This window comes from Polypterus senegalus, chromosome 15 (assembly GCF_016835505.1).
Source record: "Polypterus senegalus isolate Bchr_013 chromosome 15, ASM1683550v1, whole genome shotgun sequence".
Classification (NCBI taxonomy): Eukaryota; Metazoa; Chordata; class Cladistia; order Polypteriformes; family Polypteridae; genus Polypterus; species Polypterus senegalus.
The window spans coordinates 51,018,291-51,041,060 of record NC_053168.1 but is presented as its reverse complement, the minus strand read 5'-3'; the positions used below and the strand labels follow the sequence as shown (position 1 = coordinate 51,041,060).

Here is a 22,770-nt window from a genome sequence, read left to right as displayed (position 1 = left end):
AGAGAAGCTACCGTAATTTTGAGACACTGGAATAACTATATCTGGTACGAACAACCATACCACAGTCAAAAATGCTTTACATCATTCATCTTGTTCATTTTCCTTCTCAACCGGACAACAAGTAAAGCTTTGCACCTTGTCTGCATACAATACAGCAGGGCTATTCAATTACCATTTCAGTTGGGCCAGATTTTCAAACCAAGAAATTTAGCTGGGCCAGACATTCTCAGAAGCCGGTAAACAGCAGGTAATGACAAATTTTAAACCAACACAAATGAATGCATTGAAAAACAAGTAATGTTTATTCATTGTTTCCCTTTTAAATTTGGTCACATATTTCACAGTGACATCAAAAAAGTGCATAAAAAAACAATGAAAAGCTATAATTGAACAGGTACATAGCAATACTTTTTTTCCACTTTTGAAATAAAAAATAAACATTTTGGTCATATCTGAACTAGGCACATCTGAAAGTGCATAAAAACAAAATAGTGCACAGTATTAGCAATAATATTTTTTTCACTTTTGAAATAAAATAAACATTTTGGTCATATACAGTACGACCCAGACACATCACAAAGTGCACTTAACACAATAAAAAGGAAGTATCGATGCTATCAACACTACCAGTGCACAAACCCCTAACAAGTGATAACAGTAACACACACACATGAATACAATGTCTACTGCACACTGAGGGAGCACAGGTTCATTTCAAATCGCCACATATGTGACTAACAGCTCCATTGTTTGTAAACAAAAAGGTGACGGTACACATACATTGTGTTTGGATGAAGTTAGAGGTACTGTGAAAGCATACAGAGGCAGAGAGTCCTAGCACTACATGTTTTGTTTATTTGGTGAAAAAACATAATGTCTAATATTTGAAACTGACAAATCATTAATTATAATAATAATTCTTTACCTTTATATAGCACTTTACTCGCAGGGAGGCACGAACCTATACCCTTCACATTGCAATGCAGCGGCACTTCCATTAAGCCACCTGCACAGGTATACTGTGCTACATTATACTGTGCTTGATAGTTTAAAATTACAAACACAGAATTTCCTAAATCGAAGAATTTTAGCAGTACGCTAATAACAAGCTCTGCATTCTACAAAAAAGTTGTTATGTAGTCCCGCAAAGCAATCAGTGCTTAATTTGATTGAGTTTTGAAGAAAATTCAAAACTTTTGCATGTTTTCATCAAATGCAGTCTTTCTAATTTGTTCTTTGGTTTGAGTGTCAAAAGCTGATTGTCGTCCTCGTAACAGCCATGAATCGTCAGGACCAAGCATGTGAGTGGAGGGCCAACCAATCATATGAAGAGAAGTGCGAAGACAGTGCTTGTCAGTAAGAAGGCTCTCATTGAAGTAACAAATTAATTTGCAAAAATCCTTGTTTTCACGAACTTAATGAAACTGGAATATAACTAGGAATTAGTATACAACTGATTATAGAATCATCTGACAAGCAGTTGACGCCACGACCAGCTGTCGTGCCGAGGTGTCGGCACAACATACTAGAGTGTACCATCACCAAAAAAAAATAAATCATAGACTACTACCACCACTTCTAGACACACAACAATGAGCTACATTGTGTTTGCTTTCATGGTCTGTACTACTATAGGAATTTATGTATGAATTTCTGAAGGCTTACAAATACATTTTTCTTGTTTTTTCTCAGCATTTCTAGCAGGACCACAGGCTGGGCCAGTGGGCCACTTGGAGGTTGCTTCCATTTGATTAGGCTGGCTATACAGTATACTATGTGTGTGTATATATATATATATATATATATATATATATACAGGGTCACGGGGGTCTGCCGGAGCCAATCCCAGCCAACACAGGGCGCAAGGCAGGAAACAAACCCTGGGCAGGTAATATATATATTATATACATACAGTATATATATACAGGCTCAAATATAAGTATTTTTTAGTCGAGCCAGGGATTAGTGCTATCCTCTGATGCCTTCTCCTTTTTTCCCTCTGCAGACCATCAGAAGAGTCCACCTCCTAATGACATCATTTGCACTTTCTAAGACCTTGCAGCATTATGACGTCACTTCTGGTTCTGGTCTCATAAGATCCCTCCTCTTCCTGTTTTTTCCACTATAAATCAGCCATCTTACCTATTGTATTTAATTCCGTCTTGAACTCAAGTCTGTAAAGATTTTTATTATTTTGCCTCAGTTAAAATTCCCCAAACCTTTATACTCATTTCCAAGTCATATATAGGGTGGTCCAGATCTAATTATGCAAATTTCATTACGCTATAACTTATTAAGTTTATTACATAGAAAATCACCCAAAAAATCCCAGACCATCAAGAAGTGTGCGAACTGACAACATGAAGAATCACCTTTGCGCCGAACTGGAATCGTCCCTGCATATATATATATATATATATATATATATATATATATATATATATATATATATATATATAGAGAGAGAGAGAGAGAGAGAGAGAGAGAGAGAGAGAGAGAGAGAGAGAGAGAGAGAGAGACAGAGAGAGAGAGAGAGAGAGAGAGAGAAAGAGAGAGAGAGAGAGAGAGAGAGAAAGAGAGAGAGAGAGAGAGAGAGAGAGAGACAGAGAGAGAGAGAGAGAGACAGAGAGAGAGAGAGAGAGAGAGACAGAGAGAGAGAGAGAGAGAGACAGAGAGAGAGAGAGAGAGAGAGATTGTTTCAGGCACATGATTGGCTGTTTTCATTAAAAACCAAGCCTACCTAACAAGTCAACCACCGAGTAAATGTACCGTCTGTACTATAAGTGTAAGGCTTATACTAAAACCAAAATGGTCTTTGCTTGTTTAACAAATTTTTTGATGCCAGAAAAATGTACAACTATACATCATCATTTATATATATTATCTTCCTGATAAATCCCAAGGATGTGTGTATTAAATTGTTCCTGATAGAATAAATGTGGGTGTGAATGAGTGTTCTGTCCAAGGCTGTTTCCTGTACTCCACTTCATGCTTCTGATAGCCTCTACATGACCCTGAACTGGATAAACAAGATTGGAAAATGACTAAATAAATAGATATTATTGCTAACATGTCAAAATGCTGTAAATATCTATTCCAGGACTGTATGCAAATACAGTAGAAAATACAGTAGAAGAAGAAGAAGGTTTTGGAACCCATTTAATCCAAATAGGGTTATGGGGGCTGGAGCCAAGTACAAGGCTTCAGCCCATCAAAAAACTTAATAATAATAATAATAATAATAATAATAAAATAACATTATTAGCCATCGACAGACATGATAGCTGCTTAGTTAAGCTGTGGACTTAATGGAGAGACAGAGTGCTTAATAATCACAGCTAAGGACCAGGCACCCAACACCAGATACTACCAGAGGAATATCTTGAAACAGCCAGTAGACAGTAATTGTAGATTATGCACCAAGGCAGATGAACACATAAGTTATAATTTTAGTGGGATGTACAGCACAACACTTGCACCATCTGAGAACACACACAGACATAATAAAGTGGCCAGCAATGTTCACTGGACTTTGTGCAAGCATCAGGGGGTTCAAGTGCCAAATAAATGTTATGAACACAAGTCCAATAAAGTCATCAACAACAATGCTACTATCATGAGGTGGGACAGACTGTACCTACAATTACTGACAGAACCAATTTAACTAATCACCCTGATGTTGTGTTGCATAATAAAAAAGAGAAAACCTGACTGTTAATTGATAAAGCCATTTGAAATGATTCAAACATCATGCTAAAAGAAACAAAAAGCTCAGTAAATACAACAACCTAGAACACAAGATCAGAAGGATGTGGAATTGTAAAACGAAAGTTGTGCCAGTTATAGTAGGAGCATTGGTGCATTGATGACAGGATTTGATCAGGACCTAAAGATGCTCCTGGGCCATCCGTCAGCTAACTAAGTGCTGAAGGCTACACCGATGGGCACAGCACACATCCTTTGTAAGGGTGTTTTGGTAAATTGCTTTAAACTCTTGTTGAGATCTGAACTTATCAGCAAACTGGCAAAAGGCAAGAATAAATAAAAATGAAACATAGCAATAAAAACAATATGATATATTGCAGTACATCATTATTAAAACAAAGCCGATGTCTAGCTCTGCATATTTTGCATATTTTCCTAAAGAAAAAAGCGCTTCTGGATTGTTCTTTGAATTTGACATGGTGCACGTGGTTCTGCTGCCACAAAGTTTAAGTTTACATATCAGGAGTACTAGGGTGTTGTACCGTGTAAGCCATTATGAATGTAGAGGGAAGTCAAGTAAAATGACACCTTTTACATATCACAAAAGCCACTTTTCTTTTGGTTTTAAATTTTCAAAGGATTCATTTGCCTCTTTTTCATTCATTTTGCATCATAAGAAAATTGGTTTCACTAATTTTATGACTAAAGAAATTGAACTCAAGTTCTGTTTTCTTTGCTTTGGCCCTGTACACAGTTATAAACATTACTGCCAACAGGCAATGGCAGAAAATGTACTACTGTATATTGTATATGCAAGAAAAAAAAATTATTAATCTTTGTCTGTTTTTCTGCACCTTTAAAGTAAATTCAGGTTTAAGTAAAGTGTGAAATATGCAAATATTTGAGGAAGGACTCTCTGACAATAATTTTGTCATAAATCACTCCATGCCTATAACTAGTCTCCATAAATATTGAAGACAGTTCTTCACTGCAGGTGCAGGGGGGCAGCCATGTGTGAATGCTTCATGGGCTGGACAGAACTGAATGCTTGAGTGGCAGCAGCCTGTTCGGCAGGTTAGGGGAGTGCGTCCTTTAAAAAGCTTCAGAAAAAGGGCAGAGACTTTAACAGGAAAAGTATAAATATGAGCCCCATACAAACGTTAGGTGTTTGCCTTGGCCTAATTGACCCTAAGAGTGAGATGGTTCATAACAGAAAGTGACGGAAACTGCTGATTCTGTGATAGCAGGGAAACACTGCTACCCTCGAAATAACCTCTTTCTGCCTCCCATGCTCTTAAGTAATTAGAGCTGCAGTGGCGGTCTGTAGCAGGGTGACAAATTGGTTCATGGCATGCAATTACCTTAATCTGCCCGATAAGATAGACCTTAGGCATTGCACGCAAAACATCTCATGAAAAGTGAGGCTGGTCAGAAATACAAGGTGGCATGGTTTTAGTCTGCAGATTTGCCCGTCCATATGTTATATATGCATATGCTTTCTACTTGCAGTAGCTAATCAATGGTATGCTATACTCCATATTACCACAGTAAGATATCAGTGTTTAGCAAACATTGAAGCACTCCCGGGACTGTCTGATTACTACAGGGTATTCTCCAAATACTGGTTAATGACTACAAATGAAACAGAAATTTCAGCTTAATTAGAGCACCTTTAAGGTTAAACTTACTCAGGAAAGTACATTTATCAAATGGGATGAAAAAAACTGTATGAAGAAAATAAAATAAATGACACTTGCTTTGACATGCCATGTACTTGATACTTATACCGCACTTTTTCCAACTAAATGGTGCTCAGTCGTCACCCCCAGACCTTTCGTGCTCCAATGTTCAGACTGACCTAATCTAATTGCCAGCTGTTATAAAGGATGTGTGTTGCCATTAACTGTGAATTACACTAAGAGCTGTGTGGACTGACATTCATTCTCAGTGGTCATCAATTTTCTGCAGATCTCTGTGCTGTGGTCTTGATTTGTGACTATTATCGTATGATGTTTAATATTTGTAAATGTTTTCTAGGCTTAATCATTTTTCCTGGAAGACACATTATTTCTTTTCTAGGATTTTTGAAACTTGGGGAACTTTGTTTTACATTTATTTTTTACTCATGTTTTGGCTGCAGATTTTTTTTTTTATCTTTTAATGTCATATGCCATGACATTATTTTATTTTGGTTATGGACCCCACCATTTTGTTTCCCATTGCCTAGATGCTACCATTTGTCATCAAGAAAACACCCCCAAAAGACGCGTCCTGTGACATCATTGGCAATACTTAAGTTGATATCTCCAGTGAAACAAATGTCCAAATTTGTGGATACTTTCAAAGATTGTCTTGCATGTGCTTAGCTAAAAGATTCCCTGGTAATTTGACTTATTCCACAGACTTCTTCGACTTTGTTCTTGGGTAATGTTTTGGAATTCCATGCATGATAATACAACTTCCTGATTGCAACTTCCACTTGTGTTATGACTAAAAAATGAATCTCCTTGTCCTTTTCTATTAACCTAGTGCTTGCCCTCTTTTCTTGGTGGTACTACAGTACTTCACATGTACGACTAGACAAAGAACACTTCCTCCTATTAATGTCTACCAGTTACACATTTGACATCTTTTGTAGTTTCCAGTTATGCAGCGGGCCCAAAGACAATTTGTGCAGTAGACTGTAGTAATCTGAAACTAAGTGTAGAAAAGCTCTTGGGATGTCATCGCAGCACAAACATCTCAACACAGAACATTGTGTCTACATAATGTCCACTAACAATATATTTTTTTATTAACCAACTGACAATTAGATGAAGGAGTTGACCATTACTTTTGAGAAGGATATGCCTACAATCCACAACACATGCATTAACTATATGGATGATGGGCATTTATTTTAAATGTAAAATTTTAAAAAGTTAAATTTCTACTTTCCAGATGGAAAATAGGACACATATTCCCAACACATCTAAGCCTGAACAGTCCAGCTCTGGGCGGTACAATGTTTAACTTTGCTGTTTTACATCTCAGAAGTCCTTGAATCAAGCCCTGCACATTAATACAAAATACAAACTAAAAGACCCAGGACTACAACTGATAAAAAGCTCATCATTTCAGCATTTACTTTGATGCTACTGTGTGTAGAAAAGAATATTCTTAAAGTTGATGATTTACATATATCTAAAGAGAATCATAAAGCATGTATGAGAACAAGTATTATATATTCTGATGCACATTAGCATAGAAAGAGTTAAACCATAAAAAGCCCTCGCTTATCTATTTTGTGGCCTGCGCCACCACCACCTACTCAAAGCTTCATGATGCTCCAACAATGATGGACGGATTAAAAGGCAGAAGTCTACGTGACCATCATCATCATCAAGCCCTTCCGTGAGAATCCTAAATCCAAAGAGGACTATTTCATTCATGTTAGGTAGAATGCCCAGAGGGGACTGGGCGGTCTCATGGTCTGGAATCCCTACAGATTTTATTTTTTGTTTTTTCTGTCCCCCCTGGCCATTGAACCTTACTCTTATTCGATGTTAATTAATGTTGATTTATTTTGTTTTATAATTGTGTCTTTCATTTTTTTATTCTTTAATATGTAAAGCACTTTGAGCTACTGTTTGTATGAAAATGTGCTATATAAATAAATGTTGTTGTTGTTGTTATTAATTTTCTCTTTGCAGCTGCTAAGCTTAAAAACTAAAGTCCAGGACATTGTGTACTTTTAAAGGACTAAACGGACAATTGGTTAAAGAAATGCAGCCATTGAGGGTTTGGCCATGAGAGAAAACCAGATAGGCCGTTCACTTTCATTTGCAGCGGCTGGGCGTCTGCCTCCCTGTCTGCCTGCATGGACAGGTGATGACAAGTCAAGGAAAATGCAGCGTATAAGAAACAGCGTTATTGTTTTAGGGGCCCAACTGCCCCAATCTCTAGCCCAATATCTAATGTGTGGGTCTGCCTGATTCCGACTTACTGGTGGGAATCGATTGATAAATAAGTTTTGGACACCGGCACATGGAATGAATTAATGATGGCAGTTTTAGTCAGGTGATCGACATTAGGTAAGGTGAGGGGAAGAGCCAGAAGGAGGAGAGTATTTTGCATAAGTGAAAGGAATTTCAAAAAATGTAAGTTTGCTGAATTTGCTAACTGCACATTTCACTTGATTTGGGTCCGAGTATGCATCGTGCATTAAAACTTGATTCTACCTTCCTAAGACTCTGTGTGCCTTCTTTGAGCAACGTGTTTCTGCCACAACAGGAGCAGCACATACAGTTGACTCGCGTGTTTTGTTCTTGGCACTCATTAGACCAGTGAGTGCAAAAGTGACTTCCTTAAGTATCTCTGCTTGAATACTGACTGAAAATTGTTTTGCTGTTTGGTTTGATATATTAAAGCTTTAGTTACATATTACAACTTTTTAATTGTCTGCAAATATTGTACAAAAGCTCTAATCTGTAAAAATCTAAAAAGTAATACAGTACATTTTATAAGAGCAATGGATTATTTCATATGGAAATGCTAACCAAACTAAGACACTGGTGAACCTAAATACTGTTTTATTTCACTCAAAGTGTATACAGTCTGTATAAAATGTGTAGATCACAGGATTAAGGGGAAAATTAACAAACAGGGAGCACAAATGGATGAGGAGTTTTAATTCCAAAAAATTAAACAGTGGTGAACCTCCGTGTTTTTCCCAGTTGATTCTGAGGTTCATCGGGGTGTGTTCTTGTTCCTACTCTGTTCAGTGCTTGCATGGACAGGATGTTGGCAAGGTCGTGGGCTCCAGCAGATTTGGAGCATCTGTTGATGAAGAAAGATTCACTGATCTTGACTTTGCCGACAATGCTGTGATCTTCGCAGAGTCAATGGAGACTCTGATTGGGGCTCTCAAGAGACACAGCAAGGATTCTGAGTGTCTGCACTTGCGAGTGTCCTGGATAAAAAAGAAGATCCAGGCCTTTAATGATCTCTTTGGCACAGCCATCAGCAGTTTTTCTTTCTGTGGAGTGAATGTCGACCTTGTTGAGAGGTTTACTTTTACCTCTGCAGCCACATTCATGTCTCTGGTGACTCTTCCTATTAAGTCACTAGATTGATTGGGAGACCATGGGGGTCATGAGGTCGCTGGAAAGGGTTGTGTGGCACTCGTGACATCCTTCCAAATGGATGAAGTTCTAATTCCTTAACGCCCTGGTGCTTCGTGTTTTGCTATATAATTGCAAGACATGGACACTATCCAGTGACCTCAGATGAAGAATGGACTCCTTTGGTTCTATGTCTCTTCAGAGAATCCTTGGGTACCACTTTTGACTTTGTGTCCATTAAGCAGTTGCTCACAGAGTCCCAAATGCCCATTAGCTGCATTGAGAGGGAGTGTCAGTTACAGCACTACGGCCATGTGGTGATCCGGCTCGTGAGGATCCGAGAGGCTGGACAAGGCCAAGGGGAGACCCATGTAATACCTGGTTGCACCAGATAGATGGTCATTTCCAGAGGGTGGGATTGGACCGCATGTGTGTCGGAGGGGTTGCCAACTAGGATCACAAGCTGTTTCGTTGTGTAGAGGGTGCGACAAAACACTGTACCAGTGCATACTCCCCAACCTGACCTGACCTGGTGAATAAGCAAACCTTTTCTTATATGTGTTAAAGGTTTCATTGACAATGTAACAGAACACAGATACTAGCATTTAGAAGGCCAATTTCTGGACATTCAAAAATGGAATAATGCATACAAAATAGTCCATTAATTACTGATTTGGAATACAATAAAAAGTAAGGCTCTGTGTCAGCTCCGCTTCCAAATTGCATGGAAGTTCAACTGTACATATGGAAATAATACCACCTAATGTTACCTCTTCTAAAGGCTTGCATAATAACTATTTTCATCAAAGGAGCACCCCCCAGACTCATCAGGGGTATGTCATACCTCCCAGGGATGAGAGAGGGCGCTGTTGTTAAGGGTGTCATGCTCCCAGCTCCAACTTGCCTGAACAAGACAGTGCAGTTTTATTGAGGACCTGGGAGAACTTCTGGTGACATGAAGTAGCCAGTGGGAAGCACTTCTGGGTTATGAGAAAGTCCGGGAGGTCCTTCCCCAGCAGCACCCTCCATCATACACCAGACACCCCTACAGGACTACACCTCTCAGGACTCCAACTGACTGCCTCTCATGGCTGTGTGTCCCCCAAGTACACTTGTTGGCAGCACCTTTCTTGCGTAGCGTCCATTTAGACACCCGTAAGGCTGTATAAGAGTTGTGGTTCTGGAGGAAAGTCCTACTTGGAGTCTAATGGTGTGGGGGAGGGCATTATAGGGTGTTACTGAGATCACAGCATTTGTTGAATGGGGGTTCCACCTGACTTGGAAATGATTCCTCATAAACTAATGACATATTAGTAGTACTTCTGGATCTGAGTTAAAAGAAGCCCTCTGTGCCACCCAGGTGAGCTGGAATTAGGAGAGGAAGACAGTGCTCCTCTTGGGAAGAGTAAAGAAAAGAAAATGTAAAAAAAGAAAACAAGAATCAAAAATATGAAAAAAAACATCTGTTGAAACCAAAACAAATTAACTTAAACTACATTTTGATACTAGAACAATAAATATAGAGTTAGATAAATGTCGATAAAAGTTAAGTAGGTATAATAAAATATGCATCTACATTTCAAAAAAATGTTAGTGGGGGCGCGATTAAAACTGTTATGAAAACTCGAGTCGCAAATACTTAAAGGTTGAGAAACGCTGGTTTAGGGCTCTGAGACACTCCTACAGGACACTATACATCTATATACAAATTTATATATAAATGGAATGGGAGACTTCTTGAAATGCAACATGAGTGTTTAGTAAGTTGAAATAATGATGAAGAGTGGAATATTTTGGAAAACAGCTTAAGTCTGAAGTTTGACTACAGTGATTCTAAGACAATAAACTATACAACAGCAAATGACAACCTGAAGATTCTGAAAGCCTACCAGAAAATAACAGAACTTTGAGGTAATTGTGATTCTCCTCTTCTTCCTGCTTTATAGTATCTCTCCTCTTTAAAATTAGCTAGTGAGGTGGATATACATAAGTGCCAGTACCTTAAGTAAGCTCAGGTTTCAAGCAACACGATGCAGTAACATTTGATCAAAAATTCTCCCCTGGAGTTTCGAGGAGAGCCCTACATGCCACTCAAGTGAGTTAGAACTGGGAGAGGAAAAGGACAGGGCTCATCTGGGGAAGAGCAATACCACTAACAATCGCTTGAACAGTGGATGGGTCCTTGGAACTTCGGATGGTGCAATACACTAAAAGTTAATCAGAGATCAGTGGAATCTCCCTCTGAGTTTCATGTAACATGATGCATTAATGGCTGTTGGAATAGCCAGGAGACACAGGGGGATGCATGTGATGAAAGTCAGTACACTCGAACACACTGATGGTATGCAACTGCTAAAAACTGCTCCATATCAACCCACTTTATACTCTGAAATCAGCAAAAGAAAACAGAGAATTGAAGACTTAGCTGTTGCCATGTTTGCTTTTTTTAGCTTTCACAATGGGATTCTTTTGGCTGTCCTTGTTAGAGATTGTAAGTGATCAACATTAAAAGAACAAAGTTAAATGCAATGCTTTTGTTTGGGTACATGGCTCAGCACAGATTTTAATAAAACTACAAATCCTTTCTCCATAAGCTGCTTTGGTGTTGAAAAGGACAGGACTCCCAACCTTTTTTATTGTGAGTGACTGACATGGCTCCTAACAATCTTTACATTGATCTAATAACCAAAAATCATATTCAGAAAAAAATCAACATACACTATTTATGTTCTTTCTCTTGATGCGAGTATGCAGCATTTGGATAACTGTTATGATAATAGCAGAAATTTGGCAACAAATTAGTTCTTCTTCCATAGCCCATCCATTAAGGGGTTTTTCACTGCATGTATTGATCAATCCATTTTGTGGTGGTGTTATTGCTTACTATTATGCAAGAATAAATGCAGCTCTCTTGCACAATGAATTCAATACAAAACTCCCTTGATACCTAATCTGGATCAAATATCATTTTATGCCTCTTAAGTACCCCTCATTTTAAAATTATGCTGTCATCTGCAAGTTTTTTTCAAAATCAACTAAGAAATGACATCATTACCTGTAAAGTTTAGTGAGTATGTGCTGAGCCACTGCGACCTCTCCAGGTTCTTCAACATGTTTGCTGTTCTTTCTGAGAGTGTGTTCTCCCAAGGCCGTAAAGTCATATTTGGAGCTACAGTTTTTGGTGGCTTGGGATAATAAACCTGGCCAGGCTCTTCGGGTTGTTTGGGCATCTGCAGTTAGGGAGAAATTAAAAGACAAATGATATGTTAGTAGAGCAGAGAATTCATGATAAGTACATTGGTGACCAAGAATAATGATTCACTGTGCAGGTAAAACTGTTTGACACTTCCACAATAAATTTCTGATTAAAAAAGCCTAAATTAGGCAGTTATTTACTCATTTTAATTTAGACCCATCTAATGTACACGGGTGATGTGTATAGGAAGCTCTGGTTAGGAAGCTCTGGCTTGGTAGGCTGCTGATTTTAGACCTGCATGTCCATGAAATGGAAATGTTTACTCTATGATTCAAAAGGGCACAAATGAAAGAAGCTCATTTTGTGCACATATTGCATTGCTGCCCATTGTAAATACTGTAAATATAGAGGTATTTGATTATGCAATCACATTAACTACTAAAATAGTGGAAGGTCTGAAAAATGCAGGATCCATTTACAATATAACTTATAACTTAAATGAAGAAGCTTAGCTCCAAGAATGAGGTGTTTCCACATTTGCTTACAATTGTTAAAAAAGTCATTAAGAAATATGATGGAACCAAAAGCCTCATAAAAACTAGTATTACATTACTTAACTAAATTACAGACATGTTCCAATGTACTTAAATGTAGAATGATGTATGTGATAGCAACAAGTGGACCATGTCACATGATACATTACAATAAGGATATACAGTATATCAAAATGATATTGTATGTATACAGGTGCATCTCAATAAATTAGAATATCATCGAAAAGTTAATTTATTAAAGTAATTCAATTAAAAAGTGAAACTCATATATTATATATGTTCATTACACACAGAGTAATATATTTCATGCATTTATTTCTTTTCATTTTGCTGATTATGGCCTATAGGTAATGAAAACTCAAAGTGATTTGTAATACAGAAATGCTGGCCTACTGAAAAGTATGTCCATGTATGCACTCATACTTTTTCAGGGCTCCTTTTGCATGAATTACTGCATCAATGCGGCATGGCATGGAGGCGATCAGCCTGTGGCATTGCTGAGGTGTTATGGAACCCCAGGATGCTTTGAAAGGGGCCTTCAGCTCATCTGCATTGTTGGGTCTGCTGTCTCTCATCTTCCTCTTGACAATACACCATAGATTATCTATGGGGTTTAGGTCAGGTGAGTTTGCTGGCCAATCAAGCACAGTAATACCATGGCCATTAAACCAGGTATTGGTACTTTTGGCAGTGTGGGCAGGTGCCAAGTCCTGCTGGAAAATTAAATCAGCAACTCCATAAAGCTTGTCAGCAGAGAGAAGCATAAAGTGCTCTAAAATGTCCTGATAGACGGCTGTACTGACTTTGGACTTGATAAAACACAGTGGACCAACACCAGCAGATGACATGGCTCCCTAAATCATCTTTGACTGTGGAGACTTCACACTAGACCTCATGCAACTTGGAATTTGTGCCTCTCCACTATTCCTCCAGACTCTGCAACCTTTATTTCCAAATGAAATGCAAAATTTACTTTCATCTAAAAAGAGGACTTTGGTCCACTGAGGAACAGTCCAATCCGTTTTTTCCGGTTTCCGGAGTGGCTTGACACAAGGAATGCAACAGTTGTAGCCCATGTCCTGGATACATCTGTGTGTGTGGTGGTTCCTGAAGCACCGACTCCAGCCACAGTCCACTCCTTGTGAATCTCCCCCCAAATTCTTGAATCCCCTGTGCTTCACAATCCTCTCAAGGCTGCGATTATCCCTGTTGCTTGTGCTCCTTTTACTGCCACATTTTTTTCTTCCACTCAACTTTCCATTAATATGCCTGGATACAGCACTCAGTGAACAGCCAGCTTCTTTAGCAATGACCTATTGTGGCTTACCCTCCTTGTTGAGTGTGTCAATGACTGTCTTCTGGACAATTGTCAAGTCAGCAGTCTTCCCCATGATTATGTGGCCTACTGAACCAGACTGAGAGACCATTTAAAGGCTCAGGACACCTTTGCAGGTGTTTTGGGTTAATCAGCTGAGTGGAGTGTGACACCATGAGTCTACAATATTGAACTTTTTCACAATATTTTAATTTTTGAAGATACTGAATTCTGGGTTTTCATTAGCTATAAGCAAATCAGCAAAATGAAAAGAAATAAACGCATGAAATATATCACTCTGTGTGTAATAAATCTATATAATATATGAGTTTCAGTTTTTGAATTGAATTACTGAAATAAATGAACTTTTCGATGATATTCTATTTATTGAGATGCACCTGTTGAGAGGTAGGCCATTTTTTACAGTACATAACTGTTGCTTATACTGTACACCTCACCTTTTTGTTTGTATTTTTCATTGTCTGCCTTAGAGTTGATTAAGAATTTCTTGGTATTGATATGCATGAAGCAAATTGATAACATGCTATGTTATTATCTGTTTCAACCAGTTCAGTACTGGGTGGAGCCAAAGCTAATACCGGAAGCAATTGTATAAGTTTGGGACCCACCCTGGACAGGGCACAAGTTCATCATAAGGTGCATTTATGTACACACCCACTCAGGAGTTTAGAACTGCCAATCAACCTAACACTCATGTCTTTGGGAATGTGGGAGGAAATCAGGTGCAGAACATGCAAAGTCTACACAGACAACAACATGAGACTGGATCCAGGAGGCAGCAGTAACAACCACAGTGCCATGTTGCTGATCTTATCACACTATACATGAATTAATGAAAGAACTTGTCAAACCTGCTCCTGTTGTCAGAAATATTGGTGTTTTGTCTGATTTATCACTTCATTCTGAGTTACACATTAGGCCTCTGTTCAAAATTTAATTCTATCATCTCTGTAACATTGCCCGGCCCCATCCATTTTTGTCCTTTAACGATGCTCTAACTCTGGTTCACTGTTTCATAATGTCTTGTATTGATTACTGTAATTCCCTCTTCATCTGCCTCCATGCAAATTGTATGCAGAAGCTACAATACATTCAGAACTCTGCAGCCAGAGTCCTCACCCACACAAACTGGTTACTGGTTCCATCAAGGATTAAATTCAAGATTCTGTTTCTCACCTTCAAAGTCCTACATAACCTTGCCCCTCTCTACCTCACTCAGCTCCTAGCTCCTTACACTCTTTGTCGCTCTCTTAGGTCATCAAGCAATCATCTCCCTACTGTCCCACGCACCAGACTCTCCACCCTGAGAGGCAGGTCCTTCAGTGTTATAGCCCCTCAACTGTGGAACTCTCTTCCTCAGTCTCTCCGAGATTGCTCCTCTTTTTCCTCCTTTAAATCTCAACCCGAAACTTTCCTCTTCGAAGAACTTTTGTCTTTTTTTTCTCTCTTTCTCTATATGTAAAGCAACCTTGGGTTTGTGAAAGGTGCTGTATAAATGCAACTTATTATTATTATTATTATTATTATTATTATTATTATCCATCCATCCATTATCCAACCTTATTATTATTATCATTATCATTATATAGTACCAAGTTATCTATTTACCAGTTCATTACTTATTCACTATCATTTCCCAATGCAGGATCACAAGCGCCAGAGTCTATCTTGATGACTTTAGGTGTCACTAGCTACCTAAAGGACAGGTAATATAATAAATCTTAGAATATTTGATCTCTCTTACAATACAATTTGGTCTTTATTATGTATCTTCAGCACCTTTCCTCTGTATCCTCATGTGGGTGAAGCTCTTTTGAACAGCACTCACTCTGTTAAGTGTGTTCCCATAAAGCCTGCTTCTCATGCTCAGTCATTTTGAGCCACTTTTCTCACTTAACTCTGTTTTTTATATTTCCTGTCTTTGAAGGTGACTCTCAGCATGCCCTCTACACCTTTATTTCTCCTTGTGTGTCTCACATTCACACTTCCTCTTTCGATCACGTCACCAGAGCCAAACTGACCAATCAGATTGCTCTGAGAGACTGGACACACACACACACAGACCTAAGCCTTTTGTTATATTAGCAGACAGATTTAGGAGGCAACCCTGGATATGGCACTGGTTCATCATAAGGTACATTTGAAGATACAGTATGTCCACCTTCATTCATACAGGACCAGTTTACATTTAAAAATAAATGTACTCTAAATATGTTTAGGATGTAGGAAAAAACTTACCTGGAGAAAGCCCACTGCTGCAAGTTGCACAGACATTTTCCTGATTTCTGGAGCTGTGAGGCCACAGTGCTATTCACTCCATCAATCAGTTCATTACATGCTGTATGCCCATTGTAATTTGTAAAGTAATCAAAGCACTTTTTCAACTTTTCTTTCATAAATTTAAATATACAATATAAGAATATTTATAAGCCTACTCTTACAAAAACTGATTGACAAAGCCTATTTTTGAAATCTAATGTCTGAATTTCTTGGGTGAAGCCTGAGAAATCTATTTTAAGCAGTCAGATATAAGTGATTTCACAAAATGAGAAAAAAAATCTGAAGTAGTCCAAAACAAATAATTTAATAGAACAGAGGGTTTACTGGAAATTTCTCACCTGATAATATCCATTTTGTCCAGGCCACTGTAAAACTTTTCTCTTTGATACGGGTGGAATGTCAATGACCTCATGTCTATAAGGACTGCCTAAAGAATTAAGGGAAATTCATGAAAATGATGTGATATTGGTGGGCAATAGATTTTAAATGGGTGTTATATCATGCTATAATGCCTTCTTTGTCAAAACTAAATTGGTTATCAGTGGAGTGAGAAACGAATGTGTAACAGTACATGAATAAAATCCAATCAACATGAAGTTATGAACATTACAATAAATACTATAAATAAAACCGCAAAAGAGCTCAGCTTTACACTTCTCTTCACATCTCTGGGACTTTTATCTTATTATTTACATATGAACATCCTTCATTGTCAATGTATGGATCTTTAACATCCAGCTCTTCTTTATTGATGTTCTCATTTTTCCACAAGGAACAATCATCAAAGACCAGGAAGTGGAGAAAGCTGACAGTTATAAATATTTGGGGACAATCATAAACTCAGAACTGACTTTTAATGAAAATACGGAAGTCATCTGCAAAAAGGGAGAGCAGCGCCTCCACTGTGTAAGGAAGCAGAGTCTTTATAGTGTGAATCCTACCATTACACAAAGCATCCACTTGATGTCAGGATGTGTTTTCTTTATAAAAATATGGAAACAGCTGATTAAAATACTACAAAAATGCATCACTAACCTGAACTGCACAATGTACTATTCCAACTTTAAATGACATAGAAATGAAAAACAACAAAGTTTTAAACACCAAGGAAGAAAAGTGTCATCATTTTACACTTTAAGTCGTTTAAGATTTTGAAAATATCAATATATAAAAATCCAGATTTGCAAATAAAGTTATATACAGTAAGAAAATGTTAAAAGGTATAATGAAACTGCAACATATAGGTGTTTCAATGAAAAAACTTTAAAATGGGACGAATGCAATTGGCTGTCTAAAATGTATTCCCAATCATGTAAAAGTGAAGAAGAATTTGTAGCTTGAAATAAATATCTCCTTTCTAATAATTGGCTGGTAGTAAAAACAAAATTAGGTTGGGTTAACTGCCATCATTTTAAAACTTACCAGGCCTACTCTGCAAATGGTTGAACCTTTTCAAAATTTAATGTGTGAGGGTCTAAAAATGGACAAGGCTATGTTTTGGTCAAAACTAAATGTCTATTTTGTTCTATCTCACATTTTGTGGACCAACAGCACAGCCCACAAAACATGATGTGTTGATCCTTGCAGGTAATGTAAGGTGCTCCAGTAAAGTGACAGTAGGTTCCTTTTCCTAACAAGTTATATAACTGTCATTACAGACCTGTATCCCTCACACCCAACTCCCCCAAAAACAGCCTTGGCTACAACCTAGGATAGCTAATGCGTTGATCCTCCCCTGGTAGTAGTATTGTCATCTGTGCCATCATATAACACTTTGCAATTTCAGGCACTGTCACCAACTAAAATGTAGAAGAATACCTAACTAAACTTTATTGAGCAGAAAAAACATATCTGCTTACTTGATTTACTCCCCATGCCTATTCTAGAAGGACTATGAAAATAACTGATAAAAATGTCCCTAGAGCTGTGAGTTGCATAGAGCTCATTTGGGAATATCATGTGTGGCGGACGCTGGGAACCATGCCTGACAGGAACGCCTTTACCATGGAAGGACCGGGAGAGACACAATACCTCCTCCGGAACACGAGAGGGCAGCCCCCTTGGATTGTTTCGGGAGCCATGGACTTGATTACTTCCACCACACTCTGAAGTGTTGCACTTGGAACACTTCTGGGAGGCCACCTCACTCTGTTCGAGGAGCCAGAGTCGGGAGGAGGGAGACGAAGCTTGTCAGGAGGAGTGGAGGAGTAAAGAGAAAGAGAAGAAGAGATCTGTATATGGTGTGCTGTGCTTGGGACTGTGTTATACTTGTGGGGAACGGGGAAGGCGTTTCCTACAAGGGAAAAGAAAAATAAAAAGCTCTGTGTGCTTTAAAGTTGTGCCTTTGCGTCTATCTGTGCCAGGTTGGGGCAGTGGTGCCCACCTCTAGCGTCCACACATGTTACTACACAATGACCTTCATAATGAGAGGCTCACTACAATCTAAACTCTTTTAACACTTTACCTTTCAGAATATTTAACCCTGATATTTCAGACACAGGAAAACGCATCCCATAAGCCTTGTTATTCTTTGGGAGAACTCCCTGTCTAAAAGATGAATGTTGTCTGGAGTACCACCTTGCACTTAAAGCTCATGGAAGTTTAAAATAGATTACGACAGGAGATCAAAGATTATATGTAATGAAATGCACTTTTTTCTAGTAGAGGTCAGTAGGGTGCACCTTAATAACACATTAAGGATTATTAATAATAAAACAGAGCTGGATTCACTTAATTATAGTTTTTTTCTTATTTGACCTTCACCAGGGCCACCCTCCCCACTCAACGTTTTGTTTAATTTTGGTTAGGGTGTTCTTTTTTCGGAAAGAGCTGGTTTCTATCCTGCAGGGGAGGACTTCTTGGCTAAACATCACCAGCTATAAATCAGCCCTAGACAGCCATGTTTTCTGCTCCAAAAAAGGACATTTGTGGCAAATGATTGAATGCAGTAAGCACAGTGCAGCACAATCAGGCCATTAATCTGTATCTCATATAGCATCTTTCACAGCATGCACCACCACAAGGATTGGCCAACACAGCGCCAAGTGCTTTTAAAAGGAAATGCAGCAATTGTGCATAAATACAACATGCAAATCTTAGGAGTCATGATTTGTTTAGGATTGTTTTGTGACTGCATGATTTCTAAATCCCCAGATATGTAGACTATACAGTAGATATCACTGTATAGGGGTGTGCAGGGCATAGGGCTGACCAACCCCACGTGGGCCAGTTATGTCAGAGCTGTTACTGGTATGTGTGGATTGTATAAACTTGCAAGTGAATTTAATAAAAATAATGTTAAAATATATTGGATTTTCTCATTACAGTATTCAGCTAAATTTTTGCAAGATAACATGTGGACTTTATCAAAATATAACTTGACAAACCCGCTCGAAAAGGGACACGTGGACTTCAAAAGCGGGGCCCCCTTAGGCATGGGGCCTGGGGCGGTCGCCTTACTTTCCCACCCCCAAACGCCGCTCTTGTATACCATGACAACGTAACTAGTAATACGGTACTTTTGGGATTAAAGGTATACTAGTAAAAAGTTTCTAAAGATAAGATAACTAAAATAAATGAAAAGCAATGCTGCCTAATATTTAAAAAGTGTATGTAATCTTGAGACTCACTGAAATGGTTATATAGTCAATAAAAAGTGAAATAATATGTCAGTGCATTGTTGGAAAGAGATTACTTTTGTCCTGCACAGAGTAGATGTTTTTAATGTCCTAAATTTACAGTTTATTAGTATAAAATCGGTGGAGGGGTTATAAAGCGAATTTTGAAGACTTCACCCTAAGTTTGATTTCAACTGCATATTTTCTTATCAGTTTTTTTATTTGAAACTGTCAGATATTATTAACTTCAAATTGGCTGGTACGCAACACATTTTATGTTATCTCCCAATCTGCTTCAGAGAAGATTGTTACGGCCAAGTAGTACTGGTGCAGAATGGCTGCTGACCACACAATGGAAGTCCCTGGACCAGCATAGTCTCTTGTTACCCCAGTTTTATGACTCACTTTGCATTATCTTCCGTCAGAATGAATAATGCCTAAATTATAAATCGAAATCTGTGGCAATCAGCCATGAAGATCATAGATGGGAAATTGAATAACCTTTTTTTTAATTTTCTGTATCAGTTTAACATATTCTTGTGTTTCTTGTCTGGGAGAACCAGGGAATTTGGAAAGGCGAATTTAATGGTCTTGAGGCAATGTTTTATATATTTTGGCTAAGACTTATTTATTTAAAAAACAGCACAAGCAACACTGTATTCTTTCTGTATTTTTATTGTTGACTAAGGAAATTTCTTATGAATACTCACCTTTAGCTTTCTGTAGTACTCTGATGTCATGACTCATTGCTGGAACACTAAGGTTTACTGGAACACCATTCCTAGTATTGAGGCCAGAATCTGGATCATCAGGTGATTTAAATGTGGGGAACATTGCATAGTACGAGATGTGGGACTGGTATGGATGTTTTGCTGGGAAAGGCACTTGAATCTGCTTTTCACTAAAAATGTAAAACAAATGGACCAGACACATTAATTCTGAGTAGAAAAAAGCATGCTTTGATTTAACAAGACAGTCAACTTGCCACTGTATGTTCATGCAAACAGTCAGGTGGTCCAAGATTTGTTTCCTACTGTGTGCTGTTCACCAGTTACTGTAAGTGGACCCCAAATCGTGTGCTGTATTCAGGACATACAGGTACAGCACATGGTGCAAGCTGAATGCCAACTGAGGCTGAAGGTGAGTGGAATTAAATGAGTCCGACAAACAATTATGAAAAAACCAGGATTGGCTTGAAAACACGTGGAATCAGCTACAAAGATAAAACTTGAATTCTTCACTGGGGCTAATGGAGTATATCCAAAAAACAAGAAAATCCTGAATATAGAGCACATGAGAGAGAATACAATAAATATTGAGTATAAAGAAGTAATACTGAAAAGAGTGTCATCCCTAAGACTTACAAACACTTAACATCAACAGCAGAAACAGAAATAAAATAGAAATGATAGACTGGTAATGGTGGAGGAATATTAAAATTAATATAAATGGAAACTCTGAAAGACAAAATGTTTTAACAAAACAAAACAAAAAGAGCACAATAAACAAACACCCTACAGACATGATGCATATTAAGAAGAGCAAAAGGAAATGACAAATTCAGTGTCAAACGCCATTACAGCGAATACAAAAGTAATGAAACTTTCAGAATAACAAATAATGTACCTTTTTTTTGACCTGAACAAACGTTCAAACAACTTCATGTTGAACGGATTTCCTTTAAACAAAATGTAAATTTCAGTATGCCAAATGTTTTTTTAACAATAAATGGCCACTGAAGATAATAATGCGATGCAAAAAATATTTAATGCTGTGCCTAAACTTTTGCCAAGTCTCAGGAACCCTGCAACAGGCTGTCTTTTGTTAGACCAAAGGAAAGTGACACTATGTTGCAAAATTTCTGTCTCAGGCAGTCCTCTGTGAGAGTGTAGGCACATCATACAGATATAGCTGAACTCTAAGTCAATGGTCCACTATGGGTCCACATGGGTAGTTGTGTCGTGTGCAGATACTGTACTGTTTGAATTTCATAGCACTTTTCAAAGTTTTCTTTGCGGTGAATAAAGTGAGAAACAGCGTCAGTTTATGCTAGAAAAAAGTTACATCTAACGTCTCATTGTGAAATAAAATATTGTTTACAGTTCAAGAAGTGCTGTTTTTTATACAGGTATTGTCGAGCTTGGGACCCACAGTGTTACACGAGAGACAGGAAAGCTAGTCCAGGTTTCCAAGGTAACAACAGGTACTTTATTACTGTATAAAGAAGGCAGGTACAGTCTCAAGACTTCATCCAAAATAAGAGCTGTTACTTTACACTCAAGTACACGAGATAAGAGCCGTGACATGGGGGCAATTGTCGTGCTTTAGCTTGCATCTTCTGATTAGAAGAACACCGATGGCTTAGAACATTAGAACAATCTAGACAAGAACAGGCCATTCAGCCCAACAAACCTCACCAGTCCTATCCACTAATTTCTTCCAAAAAAACATCAAGTCAAGTTTTAAAAGTCCCCAAAGTCTTACTGTCTACCACACTAATTGGTAGCTTATTCTAACTGTCTGTTCTTTATGTAAAGAAAAACTTCTAATGTTTGTGGGAAATTTACCCTTAACAAGTTTCCAACTGTCTCACCTTGTTCTTGATGAACTCATTTTACAATAACAGTATCGATCCACTGTACTAATTCCTTTCATAATTTTAAACACTTCAATAATCCATCCATTCATCCATCCATTTTCCAACCCGCTGAATCCAAACACAGGGTCACGGGGGTCCGCTGGAGCCAATCCCAGCCAACACAGGACACAAGGCAGGAACCAATCCTGGGCAGGGTGCCAACCCACTGTAGGACACACACAAATACACCCACACACCAGGGCCAATTTAGAATCATCAATTCACCTAACCTGCATGTCTTTGGACTGTGGGAGGAAACCGAAGCGCCCAGCGGAAACCCACGCAGACACGGGGAGAACATGCAAACTCCACGCAGGGAAGACCCGGGAAGCGAATCCAGGC

General features: G+C 38.3%; 1 protein-coding gene across 2 annotated transcripts in view; it reads right to left on the bottom strand.

The window, feature by feature from the left end:
* LOC120515423 (uncharacterized protein C7orf31) overlaps window positions 1-22,770 on the bottom strand; it is a 71,488-nt gene that overhangs the window by 19,666 nt on the left and 29,052 nt on the right. For both annotated transcript variants that reach the window (XM_039736398.1, XM_039736399.1), the window contains exons 5-7: window positions 20,501-20,691; window positions 16,512-16,600; window positions 11,863-12,037 (exon numbers count right to left, since the gene is read on the bottom strand). In XM_039736398.1, the coding sequence (XP_039592332.1) occupies window positions 11,863-12,037; window positions 16,512-16,600; window positions 20,501-20,691 (455 nt within the window). The remainder of the gene's footprint in view (window positions 1-11,862; window positions 12,038-16,511; window positions 16,601-20,500; window positions 20,692-22,770) is intronic.